The sequence below is a fragment of the Seriola dumerili genome, unplaced genomic scaffold (genome assembly GCF_002260705.1).
Source record: "Seriola dumerili isolate Sdu_G_001 unplaced genomic scaffold, Sdu_1.0 BDQW01000017.1, whole genome shotgun sequence".
NCBI lineage: Eukaryota > Metazoa > Chordata > Actinopteri > Carangiformes > Carangidae > Seriola > Seriola dumerili.
The window spans coordinates 10,419,986-10,437,699 of NW_019174272.1; the positions used below are offsets into that span (position 1 = coordinate 10,419,986).

General features: G+C 42.8%; 1 protein-coding gene across 1 annotated transcript in view; it reads left to right on the plus strand.

The window, feature by feature from the left end:
- The window catches only part of cux2 (cut like homeobox 2), an 84,598-nt gene that overhangs the window by 60,074 nt on the left and 6,810 nt on the right, over positions 1 to 17,714 (plus strand). Inside the window, exons 5-15 of the mRNA XM_022751343.1 lie at positions 7,929 to 8,069; positions 8,296 to 8,455; positions 9,274 to 9,353; positions 9,769 to 9,835; positions 12,713 to 12,761; positions 13,457 to 13,561; positions 14,921 to 15,112; positions 15,247 to 15,305; positions 15,406 to 15,454; positions 15,697 to 15,796; positions 16,071 to 16,700. Of these exons, the coding sequence (XP_022607064.1) occupies positions 7,929 to 8,069; positions 8,296 to 8,455; positions 9,274 to 9,353; positions 9,769 to 9,835; positions 12,713 to 12,761; positions 13,457 to 13,561; positions 14,921 to 15,112; positions 15,247 to 15,305; positions 15,406 to 15,454; positions 15,697 to 15,796; positions 16,071 to 16,700 (1,632 nt within the window). The remainder of the gene's footprint in view (positions 1 to 7,928; positions 8,070 to 8,295; positions 8,456 to 9,273; positions 9,354 to 9,768; positions 9,836 to 12,712; positions 12,762 to 13,456; positions 13,562 to 14,920; positions 15,113 to 15,246; positions 15,306 to 15,405; positions 15,455 to 15,696; positions 15,797 to 16,070; positions 16,701 to 17,714) is intronic.

Sequence of the window (17,714 nt, forward strand, 5' to 3'; positions counted from 1 at the left end):
ACGCGGTAACCAGCAGTCACATCCAAACCATAAGCTGCTGCTAAAATCCTGATTTTATAACCCAACATGGTCCAACAAAATCACCAAACACTTAAGTGAAAGACAAAGACTGTGCTGTGATTTTGATTATATTTACTTGTAAACTGATCACATGGAGAGAGCTCATTCACGTCCACGTCAGCTGCCGTGCAGTCAGATGGATGAAACTAGGGTTGCCACCCTGGACCCAATACAGGATCGTCCCTTATTAGAAAATAAAAGGCTGCGTCCTTTATTGAATCAATACGGGACACAATTTGTTCCGTATTTTTGTACACGTCATGTCCTCAAAGTGCTGTGAATAATGTAATGTCAAGTAAAACCAAACCAGTTGGAGCCTGCAAGTGGAGTGGAGAAGTTTCTCAATGAGCAGTAGACTGACATGGTCTGTGTGCTGTGAAAAAATGCGTCAGACTGCAGTACAGTGCTACGGTTGTTTACCTGGTAGAGGCATGTCATTACAGCTTAGTCCTAACTGCAGCGGACTTGAGGCTGACCATTGGCATGTCATCCCCTCTCCCTGACTTTCCTCTCTAATACTAATAGTAAATCAACATTAAGTTACATTTTTTTTTCGTTACCCTTGATATTTATGTGCTTTTGGGTTATAAGCACATGAAAGAGTGTATATTGGCATTTTGAATTCTGTGTCCCTTATTTGTTCACCTAAAAATGTGGCAACCCTAGATGAGACGCATAGAGAGGTGTATCTGCAGAGGGAAAGCTGGACCTCATGCTAATGGGGCAATACAGGATACTATGGAAAATAGCTTTGGTTTGTCCAGAAAGTTGCTAGATTTGTTGCTAGGTGGGTCAAAGGCGCTGTTGGCACCGCCGGTAAACACCCACCCCATAGAAATTGTTTGTGCCAATTCATTTTGAAAGAGCAATGGCCAATGGCAAAACTCTAGCGTTCGGCCGGCCAACCAATGGTGTAACTTCATCATTCACTCAGCCAGTCAGTCATGGACATTTCTAAGGCTGGCCTTGCTGTTGTGGTTCAGCCAGAAATATACTGTACACTCATCCTGGTATTAGGTGCCTTCATTGCCAGATACCCCCCACCCCCCCACCCCCTTATCCGCCTGCAGCCAAGCCGAAGTCAGAGCAATGAGAGTATGTGTATGTCGGGCCCTTGCAGTAACTGCCATCTGTGAGGAGGGCCTACAGTATCCTGTGCCTGTTTGTCACTATACATCTTGCTGCTGGTGTCCAAGGTCACAACTCCTCTCCCACCCCCCCTCTCCTGACCACCCCTTGCTAGAATGGATGACTCCAGGTACACCGGAGGACAGTCATTTGGCTGTGGCCCCACTTCATTTCTCTCTGCCCCTCAAACACAACAGTGAGCTTTCCCACCATTCCCCCAACAAACGCTACAGCTCATGTATTTTTAATCTTTTGACAGATGCAATTATTCTTTACACGCCGTGCTCGTTAATCTTAATGCAGTTATTACTATTCATTGCAGGAAGTTTTTCCCTCCTATTATTTCATTTGAAAGTGCCTCTCCCTCTGTGTGTGTGTGTGTGTGTGTGTGTGTGTGTGTGGTGTGTGTGTGTGCTCATTTGTGTGCCGACACTAAGGCTGTCGGTCCAATCAGAGCAGGCCAACGGCAGAGTTAATGAATGCAAGAAGCGAACTAGGAAAAGGGGGGGAGGGGGGCACACGCAGCAGCAGCTCAATATGTGACCTGTTGTATCTGGCTATCATTAACATCTGGTCACATATCAGTTATCCACTTTGCTGTGCCTACTATTGAATACAAATAACATATCCATTACATTTGTAAGATTCCAGTATGATAATGTTTCGCTTTGCTAATGCAAGATAATGCGCCTGTTCAATGGCAACAAGAATGAAACAATAAACTCAGAACAGAAATAACTTCTTGATGCGAGTGATTGAAGTATTTTTTTTTTCTCCTTTTGCCTTTTATGAGGCCCCTAAGCCAACATGTCAATCCACTGGAGTGTTTCATTAGCGTTCTATATTTTGATCTGCCTGTGACATCTCCCCATGCTGTGCACTGTAACTCCTACCCAGTCTGGGGCTTGAAAGAGGCCTGTTAACAGTGTTTCCCTAACAATGTTTATATCACCTCCGCATGGTTTTGATCAGTGCAGATAAACACGTCCTGATCACTGAACGCTGAAAAACAGTGGCAGCTTCTGCCCGAATTCATCGGTTTCCCAGAGATGCACCTGAGCTCCTCCGTCTTTATCTTCCTCTCCTCCTTGCTGTCTCATCCTGCTCTTCTCTCCTGGAGTGTGCAAGTATGTGTGTGTGTGTGTGTGTGTGTGTGTGTGTGTGTGTGGCGTTTGAACGTCGGCGTTTGTTGCCACCTCTGTGAGAGCAGCGAGGCCCTGTCGCCAGGGGCGTAGCCCTGAGACTGACGCTCCAGGTGTTTGCTCTTCCTCGCCTCCTCTCAGTACACACACTCCTCCCTCAGGATCCACCCTGCTCCCTCTCTCCTTTAGAACACAGCTCCTTTTATCTGAGTGGGGAGCTCACTGAGAGTTTGTGAAGATTCTGATCTGAATACACCCCTCTAAGTGTGTGTGTGTGTGTGTGTGTGTGTGTGTGTGTGTGTGTGTGTGTGTGTGCGCGCGCGCCAGGCCTAAGGCATGTCTGAGGTGTGTGTCTATGTATGTGTGCGTCAGTGGAAATATTATGGCAACAGTGCTTGCTAGTGGTGACCGGCGGTACTGCAGAGCACAAGTACAAGCAGCTTTTTGTCACATTAAGTCGCATGTCTTCTTGTGTTATAAGTGCCTCACATATTCACATCAGATATTTCCCCCGGCTATGAGATTATCTGAACAGAACGCTCTGACCTTAGTAATTCAGAGTCATTCAGACGCATAAAGAATAGTTGTCCTTCTTCAACCCCACATATACATAAGCAAGCACCAGCAAGAGAGGCCTGCAAGGCACAGCGAGCTGGCTTTATTGTAATTGTGCAGCTGAGTACCTACAGTCAGGATGAGAGCAAAGGAGGAGTGCTGCCTGTGTGTATGTGTGTGTGTGTGTGTGTGTGTGTGTGTGTGTGTGTTTGTGGCAGTCTCTCTGAAAATAAGTGCATATAAAATCTGATGGAAAATGAAAGCTCTCTGGGCGGGACGAGATTATGCACAAGTGATTAATAAGAGCAGTAATAAACAAAGGCCCAGGAGATGTTTGAGGTGCTTAATAATGCATTATGTTCATAAAAGAGCCGGGCCTCTCCAACTGATCCCTGTGGAGTAGGAGACCCCAGAGGGACCAGGGGAGAGTGTGCTCTTAAAAGACAGCAACTGCGTGTGTGTGCGTGTGTGTGTGTGTGTGTATATGTGTGTAGGAATGTCTGTGTATGTGTGCCTGAGAGTAGATAAGACATAACCATGGGACTGTAGCGACAATAGACGTGGGGGATATTTGATGACGTTAATTCACAGTGATTTGTCTTACATGTGTCATAAGTAAGAATTGGATCTAGGTGGTTTTATTTTTGTTAGATTTGGAGTGAAGTTTGGGTTGGATGTTATTGGCACTTCTTTGTTCACTGCACCATCTCGTTTTAATTTTAAATGCTATCTAGCTCTGTCTCCACTCTTTGTTTTGAGCTTTAAAATGTCTTGGTATTGATGTCATTCCCTCTCTGTCCTTCAGTCTGTCAAACAAAGACATGGATCTGCAATGAAAAAGAACAGGTTAAGAAGTGTGTTTTGTTCACACACAAAAGCCGCCGCTTCCCACAATCATTTTTTTTCTTCATTCCAACTATCTTTTTATTTTAGTATTTTCTCACTCCATCTGCCACATCAAGGTAAAGTGTGACTTGAGTTTGTTATCTGAATATCTAATGCTCGTTGGTTTAAAATGCGGCACAAACAGAAAAGTCATGTTCGTGAATTTGTTGTGAGCAGTTTGTGTTTTTTCTAATGGAAACGAATCCTTGACAGGTGAAGGAAAACTGGCAGCATTTTATCCTACAGTACATATCTTATATCACTTTACATTGTCTGTGAAGGTGAAAGTAAAGACTTGGTGTTCTTTCAACCTAGTTTTGGTCCTTGACAACAATATTACAGCAGTGTTACTGTTTGTTGCAGCAGCGGCACAGCGTGTTTATGGACCTTGAAGTCCACTCAGAGGAAAAAAAACAAGACTGTTTTGAATGAAATGAAAAAACCTTGGAGCACAGCCTTGTAAATTAATTTGTTCGTGTTGTATGATGGGAACACAGCTGGCCTCATTAACATGCGCACAACAAATAATTATAGCTTTTTTTTCTCTCTTCAGCCAGCCAATGCTTGGCTAATGGGCTTGCTGGGTTAATTATGTCAGAGCGTAATTACACAGGGCCCAGGGAGACATAATGGTGCACCCTGCTGCGCCCACACCGCCTAATGATGGTGTATCGCTGACAGGGCCAAGACGGACCGCCCCGACACACCTGCTTGTCTTGGCGCACACCACCCTGGTCCGCCCCCACCCACCTAGACACACATCCTGAACCTCTGCACAGTCCTCCGCGGAGCCACCCGCAGTCCGCCGAATCATCCAGCTCCTGACAGGCTTTGGCTCCTGCTCACCCCTGGACTGAGGGCTCGCCCAGATACAGTAACTGCCTCCCGCTTTTGAGATGTGCAATATCACAGAAACAGCAACGCAGTGACCACAAGGAGGCAGCTACGGGGTGGCAGCCTCATTATCCCTCAGCCAAAGTGATGAAACTCTATATCAATGCAGCTGAGAGTGTAGAAACAATTAAAAGTCATGCTAACTTTAGTTGGCTATTAGCAAGTTGGGTCTTATTTTTGGAGTTTTGGCCATTTCGTCTATGAATGGTAATTTCTAAGTAAGAATAAACACACAGCAAAGAACAGACCAGTGTGAGCTTCACTGCATCTACATCGTCTTCATCCAGTTTCCCTATACACATGCATACTGTACATGCTTGATCAGTCATGTGACTTATAGATCACCATAGATAGTATATACAGAAAATAAAACACATAACTTTATAAAACATAAAACTCTATAACCAACTTTAAAAAAAAAAAAAAAAAAAACCTTTGTCAAACACAATCTTTTATCTTAACCCATCGATAAGTAAAAGTTGAATTTCAGTTTTTCTATAAAAAGCAAAACTGTTCTCTTTTAATGTCTAATCAAGTCTCCTCCATCTCCATCCGATATTTATAGTCCTAACTCATTTCAAAGTCAGTCTATGGTTTACACCTCTTCCTTGTTTTTTTCTGGTTTGTGTATATGGTCTTTTATGATTGTCTTAAAATTTATCTGAGATGTGGGAACCTGGTGACGTTGTTAAAAAGAGGTCAGATGAAACACAAACAGTCAGACAAGCACACGGTTGTAAACTCATCCCCAGGTGAGCCAGACTTGACAAACAGTAAAATGAGTCCCTGAACTGTCAGTTGTTAACATCCATCACTGTTTTCACACTTCCTGGTCCTGTTTTATATATTTATCCTGTTAAATGAGGGATTATAAATAAAGACATTTCAGGCAAGCAACTTCTCACTTTTACTTCCTGTAAAACAGTCGGCTTCTTTACTTCCTGTTTGACTGTCTTACTGCTTGAGTTTCTTGCCTCATTGGACTTTGTTGTAGCGATGTCACCACCTTCCCAGATCTCAGTACAGTACAAGTACAGCGTAACTGAAACTGATAACAAATGGTCAAAGCTACAAAAAATATGACCTGTGTGCTGTGATAAACCAGAATTATGTTCACGCTTTCACCATGATGTTATCCAACCTCCCTGTGCCGCTCTGCTCCTCTCAGTGTCTGCGCCTCCTCTGGAGCTGGACCTGTGCTTCACCAGAGAAAATGATGTATTAAACGTCTTGTGATTTATTAACGTAAACGAGCTGCTGTTGCCCAATCAGTTATCATGACCTCAGAGCAGACATCCAATCATCCATAATTAAGATAAGGGATGAATTAAAAATTGAAACGTTTATTTGCACCAAGAGTGATGTGACTCACCCGATGTACATAATGCCCCGTCAGCTGTTATATTTCTTGATTAGCAGGAATGCGAGCGGTCGGGTTGGAGTTGAATTCCTCTTGTATTCCAGGTTTTATTTGGTGGATTTACCATCAGAGCTGCGCTAAAAAGAAGCCCGAGTGCTCTGTATTAGCTACATCAATTAGCAGCTCCATTTTCCAAAGTTATCAGCAGCTTTCTGGACTCTCCTTCAGTAACTGTAGATCCTGGGCCCTTGGAGAGCATCCCTGCTGCTCTACTTTGATGGGGGATAATTTTGTATACAGTCTTAAGTTATATCCCTTCACTTTAAATTTGACTTTACTTTACTCCCCTGCCACTGATTGATAATCCTGGCTTGTCCATGTGTGAGAGATCCCTTACTATAATCTCTGTCCTTTGATCATTAAAAGTTGAAAGGATATATGGGAAAGAGGCTGATAAAGTGATTTCTGTGACAGTGGGTCGATGGAATAGCAGTGCTTTAAGTCATCCTGTTTGTCTTAGAAGAGCTGTGCTCTTAATAGTGATGTCCCTTGTGACTGATGCAATATCTCCACAGTTGGTGTAACAATGAATGCAGACAATGCTTGACTGTAAACGGTCCTGGGAAAAATAGCTCAATCAATTAAATGGCCCAAAATGTTTGTCTGATGAAAATGCAGATATGGCGAGCTGCAATGTAAGGCCAGGATTTCAACAAATTGCACATTGCAGAAGTTTTGGCTCTCTGATGAGCATTTATTTTTGTGGTCTGTCGGCTCAGAGTTTGCATTCTCTCAGTGACATCTGGCAAAGTTTAAACGTCTGTGGCTCCAACTTCTTATGAAAAGTCACTTCAGTCAGTGCCCATACCGAAGAAGGGATCCAATTGGGTTCCACACAGAAGTCTAAGATGAGTGGATGAAAGCTGTGGGAGAAAAGTTTGTGCAGCAAAGCAGCGATTTTCCGCCTCTTTTAGAGTTTTGAAGGGCTGTGGTGTGTATGTGTGTGTGTGTGTGTGTGTGTGTGTGTGTGTGTGTGTGTGTGTGTGTGTGTGTGTGTGTGTGTGTGTGTGTGTGTGTGTGCGCGTGGCTCTACATCTTGCCTCCCCCCTTGTCAAGGAGCTCCCCTGAGCTTCCCTCTCTGTGCTTTGGCACTAGAAGTCACCTCCTTTGGTGTTCGGCAGGCAGGTACACAACAGGAGCAGCTCTCTCTCTCTGAGCTGTTGAACTTTTCGGGAGGGGAAGAAAGGGAAGGGGAAGATTAAAAACAGCCCTGTGATGTGGAGTGCCGAGCTGCCTCCTGAGAATTCCTGGCATAATAATTTAAATGATCAAATGATACAGAGGAGACTTGTTAGCTGAGAAACAGCCTCCTAGTTGGCCCCATGGGCCCGGTGCTGCCGCGCATGCATTGCAAAACAGCTCCTCTGTTGTGTTAAAGAATCCCGCTTTTTTTTTTTTTTTTTTTTTTTCTTTTACTCCCTTTTCAGGAGCAGACTTTTTCTACACTCTGCCTAGGTGTGTACTTGGGACTTAAGACTCTGTCACATATTCATGGCAATCTTTTTGTCTTCTTTCTCATTCATCAGCATGTGAGCAGACTCATTAGATTTGATTTCTGTACATGTGAAGGGTCGGAACAGCACTTGTGTCATTTGGTCCAGCCTGTGAAATTTTCAAAGGAGCCTGAGTGGGAAAAGTCTAAGAGTAACTCTTTGGAAACAAGTCTCAGTGGAATAGTCTGTCTCTGTTGAAACTGCGATGCAGAAAAACTCTGTAATGTACTTTACAGGCAGCGCACACACTAAAACAGCTATTTTGCTTTTTTTGAAAAGTAGGGGTGTATGGGTATCATGTGAATCTTAGTAGTTCTTTCTACAGAGATTTGTTTGTGTCTGTCTTCACAGATCCAGCTCCTGTGCTGGAGGCCTCGCACACCCTGGAGGGAAGGCTGCAGCAGCTTCAGAGTTCGGCCCCAGACAGCGAGGCCCTGGTACGGGAGATCAGCGGGCACTGGAAGAAACACTTGGAGTGCCTTGAAAAGACAGGTCAGGTCAATTTCATACACATGAAGGAGCAACACTGCTTAAATGCTTCTTTTTTTTTTTCTTCATTCAGTGCTCAGATTGTCTGATGTCTGGTGGTGCTGAGCGGTTAATTTAAATGAAAATCGTCTCCTTATGACGAGTATTTCAAATAAGTTTTTGTCAGTTTTCCTGCTTATCATCAGAACACTAGTGGTTAAACTCATGCCGGTCTTTTCCCGCCACACAGAGCCCACAGAGGACGGTCCAGCCGTCTCAGTGGCAGCGGCGACAGGAGAGGCCCCAAAATCCAGCTCTCCGGCCTCCCTGATGACCCCCAACAGCACACCGGCTCCCGGGGCCCCAGGCTCCCCACAGCAGAACTACCAGGACCGAGCTGAGGACCGAGGGTGAGAACCACTGAACATCAATCCTCCGTAAACACCTGTGACATTTAAGATAATCAGGGAAAACCCTTTTAATGTCCTAAATCTTTTTCCAATACATAGTTGTTTTCTGTCGGTTTTTATGCTCATTAAAACAACAATTTCCAACTTTTTTTGATGTTGATGTTTTCTGTCTGTGATCCTGTATTACTTCACAAGAGCAACAGTGGAAAGTAATTCATAAAACTTAACATCAGGGCTGAATGACATGCAAATAAGTAATATTGCAATTATTTTAGCAGATATTGCGATTGCGATATGAGACAAGATTTCAGTTGGAATAATAATTTTTGCATTTCATTTTCACAGAAAATTTTTTTTTTTAAATGATGTGATTTTTTTTTTTTTTTTTTTTTTTTTTTTTTTTGTCGGGGCCTGTACTAAACAAACAAAAATGACATCTGGAGAATATGATTTGTGGGTGTCTCTGCAGCACCACAGTCTTTCATTTTTGGTGTGTTGTGACACATTTGACCTCTATCAAAAAAGTTGCATCTCCTGCATTTTGGATATTGCACTTGGCCATATTGAGATTTCAATAATGTTTTAATAAATTGTTCAGCCCTGCAACACAAATCAAATGTGGCTCCAAAAGGCTGAAACACATCAGCGCTGCTTTTTAAAATTTCAGTTCGTCCTTTGTTTTTCTGCCACATGTCATTTTTAGGTGGGAGGAGGTTTGAACATAACTGTTTTCTGTCTGAAGACATAAAGTTGCATATTGTAGCTTTAATTGTGGTGCCATGATGTAGTAGGGGAGCTGACTGAGTGTCTTCTCTCAGGGAGGAGGAGGAGAGCGCTGATGTTGGTTTGGCTGACAGACTATCAGAGGCTGAGGAGAAGATCAAGGTTCTGCATTCTTGTAAGTAGTTAAAACACTGTCACGTCGTGTATCTGATACATTTAATTTCAACCTATTAAACCACTACATGTATAATTGCAGTCTGGTGCCCCCTGCTGAAACACTGCTGCCCCACTGGTGCTGTGTTTACGTCAATAAAGTTAAATCTAACACATATTTACCGATGGAATCTGTGTTTCACCATATGTAACATTTTAATATCAGTTTTCAGTGGATCCATTGACTGTTACAGACGTCCCTGCAGTAGTTATGTTTCAACTAAATCTGACCTGTATTTTAAATATAGGAAAGATATTAATGTATCTAGAAATTGGTAAATAAATCCAGTAATGTAGCTTTAAGGTCAAAGTTCATGTGTGTGTGTTTTTTTTTTTTAAAGTTAATATCTCACCTCGCTCCGTCTGCTTCTCTCCAGCTTTGAACACTGCACAGACGGAGCTGCTGGACCTGCGGTGTAAATACAACCAGGAGATGACAAAGAAGTAAGAGTCTACTTCAGATTTTACTTTGCACTTTACCACATATATCTGTCGAACTTCTATAAACCCCCCCTTCCACTCCCCAGTCACGGCGGCCATCCCTGCAGCCTTTCTCGCTGGTGCTCTTTGTAGCATTTCAAGTGCTGAAGCTGCTCCCCTTTATTTTGCCTGCATAAACTCATGTCCAGCGCAGAGCTGAGGAATGCCATTGTAAAGGCAGCGAGTGAGAGTGACTCAGCCACTAATGCAGGTCGATGAGAGAGGTCTGTGTTTGCCTTCACTGGCAGCTGGGCCTTGACAGCCCTCAAGAAGAATTGCTCCATTTAAAGATTGCTTCAGAAAACACTCTACCTTGTCCTGGTCTTTGAGCGCAATGTATCCACCGCACGCCTGAAATGAATCTGAGCTTGTATGAAGGATGTCGATAGACATTCAAAGCAAACACTCCTTTGTTTGGGTTGTGCTCCAGAGCACAGTCAGCCGCTGCTAATGGATTTTCTCCCAGGCTTAATCCATGGTGCAATTGAACTGATGTTTCTAGACCCACTGCCATCTATTTTGTTGGATTGGACACCTTTTCAGTTTGGTCTTACCTTTTCGCGTGCAGCAGCAGCAGCTTTCAAAGACCATCTCTGGTTATATAGTTGGTGCGTGTGTGTGTTGTCCTGGTCAAATTCCTCCTGGCTGACAGTAGCACCACTGACCCCAGAGCTCCGGCTGCAGTTACCGTCCCTGACCCCGAGCCTCTGAACACCAGGCTGGCCTCTATTACTCTCACTGACTGTTTCCTCAATGTTGATAAGAAAGACTATTTGTCTGCTTCGGCTTGAGTAGCTGAGCAGGTAATCAATACAAAACATTTTCCGTACTGCACAAGTTCATTAAACGTGGAGCTGACACCTGTTAGTGTTTGCTGTCAGCAGGGCGCCATATATCCTGGCCTTATTGATGGGACCGGGCCATGAGCAAGACCCTCTGAAACCAGGGCTGCACCTCGCAGCACTGATGATCATTAATGCCAAGAATAGGTTTGGTCTGAGACTCAGTGTCTGACTGATTCCTCATCTCACTGTAGAAATATTGGAGGATTGTATTCTGCTTCGGCCGCAGTGATTCTATTGGATTACTAATATTTTGTGTAATCACACAGCCTGATGTGAGACTATAGGAGCAGCTGGGTGTAAACTTGAAAGAAGGTAAAGGTTTGGCTGAATGTAGTTAGTTTAATCTGAATGAAAAAAGTCTAATATATTCTTTGAACATTTTTTCTTTTGGTGAAAAGGACTACTGTGTCCCGAAACTTGAGAAACCTATGTGCATATTTAAATCAATCACAGCATCCTCGTTAATTTATCCTTATCTACCTTTTGAAAATCAGGTCCCATGTGTGCAAAATGAAACTGTTGAACTTCAAACAAACCTCATGAATAATCCTGCTGAGTTCCTGTTTAAATTAGACTACTCTGATTGTTAGATGTATGGAGGCAAGTTGGAGTTCAACCTCAGAAGAGTTCTGAGGATACGAATCAGTACGAGCATATGAATTTACCACTCGGCCAATGAATGGGCAGGGCCGTAGCTGCAGCTGGGGACACGGAGATCATGTCATCTGTGTTGGTCTAGGTGTCTGGATTTTTTAATGAGAGTTTAAATCTACCTTTACACCCACATTACACTTGGTGGGTGTTTAAGGCTGATTAAGATATTTTTAGGCTCAATATCTTAATAGGAATACTGGAGATTAAACCATTTTTTAATGTGGATTTAACATTTCTCCACCTGAATATTCCTGTTCTAGTGAACAAGGCATTGAAACATTTTACAGAAATTATAATTGAACAGTTAAATGAATGAATCAAATTATTATTTTTTTTTTTTTTGTCTAGTGAAATATTCTGAATAGAGGAGTGGTCACACTGCAGGAATGTGGACTCCTGACCTCATTGTTTCTAAAACTATGGCCACAGTTACGTGTTAATCATCAGTTTTTGTTAAGGCCAACAGAAGTGATCATGATTGATATAAATGTGGTGGAAGAAACACGAGAAACCGCTCACAGCATAAAGAGAGTCAATGTGTGAGATTGTTGATTGTCTGTCTGAGCGTAGTGTAAGAGGAGATGTCTTAATTAGTTAACTCCTTTAGCAGAACTATGTGATGATGTGATATCTGCCAATGTGGCTGAAACCTCATGCTTTAGAAAGTAAAAATCATGGTCTCCACACTGAACTCCTTTATTGTCATTCATAAATCAATTTACAAAATATACTTGTTACCATGGAGATGTTGACCATTCGGACGTTTTACAGGATTGTAAAACGTTGTTGGTGATCTCTCTCTATCAGACATGATGCTGTTTTAGTGACCAAGCATGGATACTTATTGTTATAGGAGACACTGAAACAACAGCTGCACAGTGCTGTACAAGTGAAACTCCGTTTCAAGTGAAAATACACTCAGAGTATTTTACATGGGGTTTGTATAGATCCCAATTAGCTATGTAAATTTCCCTGCATGTTATGACAGCTGCAGTAGAGCTATAGTGAGTGGTTCATTGCCTCCCAAACATGTACAGAAGTACAACACAGTGTAGTACTTTTGCCATTTTCTTATATTTGGTTGAAATCAGTTATTATAGGTCATTTTTCCTGTCACAGCTGGCTGGTTTGGTTTAAGCCCTAAAACTCACTGTATTCGAGTTGTGTAAATATATATGGATAAAATAACATCTTGTAGAAGCTACTTTAAGCCATTTAAGAAGTGGTCATGTTTCAGCTTCATGTTTGGATGGATCATGTAATTAACAATCATTGGGGCTGATTTTGTAAGAATGTGTTCTCAGTAATCCTGGGTGTCTCTGTCTCGACGTCTGTGTTCCAGGACAGGGGAGGTCGACGCCATCATGGCCAATCTTGAGAAAGCAAACCAGGTGAGTACAGTCTTCCTCTGCACCTCTCTGATTGAGATGCTCCTTCGTTAAGGTAATCACTCCTGTAATCAAGCCTCGGCTTTAATTAGACACCCTCCGTCCTGTGTCCCCCCCCCTCCCTTCCATTCCTCCCCCTTACACCTCCCCTCCCCTGAGTATGTGATTAGCGAGTGTAAACCTGAGCCCCTGTCGGTGGGCGCGCTATGGCAGCACGGCTCCACTCAGCAGAGAACAGGAGACTGCCGTGCACGATTGATGCCGGAGCGGTGAACGCCAGGGTTCTTAGTTATCTCATTGCCTTGATTGCTTCCTATCCTGGTGATGCCTCTTTTCTTCTGCTCCTTTCTTCTCCCCTCTGCTTTTCTCTCTCACACTCTTTTTCTCACTCTGCTGCTCTCTGCCAGCAGCTCCCAGATAAATGTTCTCAAAATGAATCATTAATTAGCAGGCCGGGTGTGACAGAGCAGGTAAACAGTTTGGGGAATAAAGTGGGCCGACTAAACAGTCCCCTCAGCAGAAAAAACCTGAGGCCGCTCGGGGGCCCCTGATCAGATTTTGCTCAGTTTTAAAATTTCAGAGAAAGGGTGCCTCCTTTGATTTATGTATATGCTCTAATCTTGATCACCTCATCAGCCAATTGGTGTGGCTGGTGTATGAAAACTGTAACTCTTGTGATGCTCTGTGTCTGTGCACAGAGAGCGGAGATGGCTCAGAGGGAAGTGGAGAGGCTAAAGGAGCAGTTAGCCAGTGGCCAGAGCGCCACCACAGGGAGCTGCCATCCAGCAGAGGGCACTAGCAGGGTAAGGATACTGTGACGTCATGTGTGAAGTACTTGTTTACTGGGATGTAACAGTTAGCTCTCGAGTAGTAATTGAGTTCAGTTTACTGTACTGGTGTTCTTCCATTAGACGCTGCTTTGCTCCACCACGTTTCATGGAAACATATTGTTCTTTTTACTCCACTACAATTATTAAACAGCTATAATACACATACATGTATATGTATGTGTATATATATACATATGTGTGTGTGTGTGTGTATATATGTATATATGTGTGTGTATATATGTATATATGTGTGTGTATATGTGTGTGTGTGTGTGTATATGTATACTAGTTACTTTGCAAATTTAACGTACAAATGGATTTTAAACACAAAACATATGAACAATTTCAAAATGTTATGCATTGTTAATAATAACGCACCCAACAGCATGTAACGCAGCTCCAATAGCTCCCTGACGACCAGCTACAATATTAAAGTTCTGCTTACGTTTTGTGAAGCATATTTTTTTAATCGTGATGCTACTTTACTTTTTAAGTAAAGGATCTTTAAACACCACTATGATGCTTTTTTACTTCTCGGATACCAAGTCATTGTTGCCTTGGTAATTTGTGGTTTACTTCCCAAAGATAACCTGTTAGTGAACAATGCATTTGCCTCTGTGATGTCTTTTCCCTCAGATTTTCTTTCAAAGTTGAAGTTGCTATAGGTGATGCACTTCTCCTTATCAGACAATCGAAAATACAAGTTATTCTTAGATGGAGATGTTATTCATGGACCTATATGCACATAGCTCCACATATGCAAAAAAACTACATCAAAATTAATTAAACATTAACATCAACATCAACATCCATTACCCAGTATTGAACAAGAAATATGGACAAATACATAAACAAACGCTGGAAAATTAGCAGTAACTGTATCAATTATAATGTTTAAACATTTAACAAGTGTTGATATTATGTTTTAGAAATTGACAGTACCTTTTACTTACTGTGTTTCTATCCTTATCTTTATATATTAGTTTGTCATTGTTTTGATGTCACTTTGATCACCTGTCAGACAGTACAAGGTCTGAAAACACAATCAGGAAATTTGTAAATTATGACCTCCACACCAAAATTTAGACAGACATTTGTTTTAATTGGTATAGAAATATTTGATCTAACCCCTAATTATCAGATCCAATCACATGAATGAAAATATAGTATTGATTGTTACCTCATCATCTTTGTCAAAGTCAAATTCTCCCCACACTGCAGAGATTGTGTTTCACTGGCTGCCCTCTTACATTTTCTCTCCTCCTCGCTCCCTTCATCACTTTTTTTCTTCCCTCTCACACCCCTCGTCACTTCTCCTTCTCACCCTGTCAGGAGAAGAACGAGAAGGGAGAGGTGTTGCCCTCCCAGTTGGAGGCCGCCTTGCTGGCTAAAGACCGCGAAATCCTTCGTCTTCTTGAAAACATTCAGCGGCTGCAGTTCACACTACAGGAAGTTCAGGAGACGTCGGCCAATCAGATCCTGGAGCTGGAACGCCAGCTGGCCTATAAAACAGAAGCTATTGAGGTGAGCGGTTCTGACACATGAGAAGTGACAGCACATGACAAACACTTCCTCGGTCCTCAGCTGCTCTGATAATTAACAATACGCTAATTGATATGAAATAAAACGTGCTTCTTCTTCTTCTTGTTCCATTTCAGAGATTAGAAGCTAAACTGCAATCCCAGATTGACTATGAAGAGATTAAAACTGAACTCAGGTGATAATTTGTTGTAGAGTGAATGTGCAACTCATTCATAAAAATATGACTTTCAATCCAAAAACCTTGACTTTCTGTGCATGTTTGTTTCTCTCTGCAGTATCCTAAAGGTAATGAAGCTGGCCTCGGCAAATGGCGGCTCTTCTCAGGTACACATGCTCCTGCACCACCTCATTGTTCACGCAGCAGGTTTAAACACACAAGTCTCCTTTTTTGGCAAATAGGAGTTTTGGTTTCTTCTTAATGTTCTCTTGGTGTCAGGGAAGAAAAACTACAGCAGTGCCATTGAATGCTTCACTGATCGTCATCCATTATAAGGTTATCTGCAGCTGCTGTAATTGATTAATCGAAAATTAACAGCTCTTGTGTGCGTGTGTGTTTGTGTGTATAGGAGTCTGCCAAGGCTGCAGAGGCTCTTCTGCTGGATAAAGAGGCTTTTCTTCCATCTCACAAGTACCTGGTGGATAAGGCTCGGATTTTGCACAGCAATGGTAAAATAAATGTCTCTCATGTTTCAGGTTCTGTCTATAACTCCAAGTTTAAATAGTTTAAATTTCAAGGTTGTGGAGTTTCAAGAGGTAGCGAGTTTTGTCATCTTCTAAAAACTCCCCGTAGCTCGCTGATTACTTGGTGCTCATTGGTCAGGCTCAATCGATTTCTGGAGTCAATGTTTTCCAGAGTCAAGTCTCTTTGCATAAACTGAGCCTGCATGTTGCAGTCTGGGTTTGCAGGGCTAGAGAATGAGAATGTGTTTTCTCTCACCAGATGATGACCAGTCTGAGGATGCAGGAAGGGAGACAGGCAGACCGCCCGGCTCCCACTCGTCCTCCTCTCAGGTGGACGGCCGAGCCTCCCCCAGCCCTGGCCCCCCCACCCTAGACAGCTCCTCCTCCAGCCACGATCTCCCCCGTCCCTTCTCTGTGTCCCCGTGCTCCGGGGACCGACTGTCAGGAGACCACATCCTTCACAAGCAGCTCCTCTCCCCACACTTTAAAAAGGAGGGCCTCATGGCTTTTCCCACCGCCCTCTATGCAGCCAAAGTTGCCCTCATGTCAGCGACTCAAGGGTCTGCGGGGGCAGGCAGCGTTGATGCTGGCTTGCCCAGTGACCAGTCAGAAAGCGGCAGCTCAACCGCAGGAGATGAGGACCAACTGGACACGGCCGAGATCGCCTTCCAGGTGAAGGAGCAGCTGCTCAAGCATAACATTGGCCAGCGTGTGTTTGGCCACTATGTGCTGGGCCTCTCCCAGGGCTCGGTCAGTGAGATCCTGGCAAGACCCAAACCCTGGAGGAAGCTGACTGTGAAAGGCAAAGAACCTTTTATTAAGATGAAGCAGTTCCTGTCTGATGAACAGAACATCCTGGCACTTCGAACCATCCAGGTCCGCCAGAGAGGTGAGTGGGAGAGACAGTGACAGGACAGGGAATGTGCAGCACAGACCAAAAAGGGGAAAGTAGCATGAGTTAACAAGTTGCTCAGATTTGAAACAAGTCTCCTTCTTAACAGCATTTTCTAAACCACTGGCTTGGAATTGAAAGCCGGTATGAATTAAGTGTCTGTGAAGTGTCATTCATATTCATCCACTGCCTTCATCTGCAATGACAGTTAAAGCAAAAGGCTGGAGATATTTTACATTTTTCTTATTGTCAACAAAAAACCCCCAAAAAAATCAAAACCAACCATGAATTTATCCGACTAACATGTAAAACCTCTGTGGACAAAGCCTGACGTATCTTACTCCTCTGTGACATGAAGTCTAAAAACATCTGTAAATGGTTCCAGTCTGATCCACCTACAGCGGATAACTGGTTTAAACCATCAAAGAGAAATGATTTGTATATGGCAAGATGGATGAAATGGATTATATACTGTATATGTTGGAGTAGTAAGCGTGATTGTTCTTGTGCCACTTTCCACTATCATTTACCCTTTTCCTTTAGTTGTATGCTTTGTGTAAAATACGTTAAACATGCTCAGCAAAGCAAAACTCAGTAAAGACTGTCCATAATATATAGTGTTTGTTATATAGCTGACACGTTGCCCGGCAACAGTGTTGTTTTTTCTTCTGTTGTCATTGACATAAAAAAGATTTTCTAATATATTTTGAATATTTGAAAAACACAAACATCAGTGTGAATACCAGAGCACTGGGTAACATGTTCCTTCATTGCCATGAACATTTACCATTTTGAGTAAAAAAAAAAAACACTACGGTGCCCAGCAGGAAATTATTGACTTTTTTTAAAAATGAAACTCTACATTTATCACACCATTAAAAAAACAAAACAAAACAGAATTATATCTTCAGTAGGAATGAATGGACTTGGTTTTTGTTGACAAGAAGAAAAATAAAGAATAGCGCCGGCCTTGTGCTTTCAGTAGAGCAGGTTAAAGAGAATCAGCAAGTA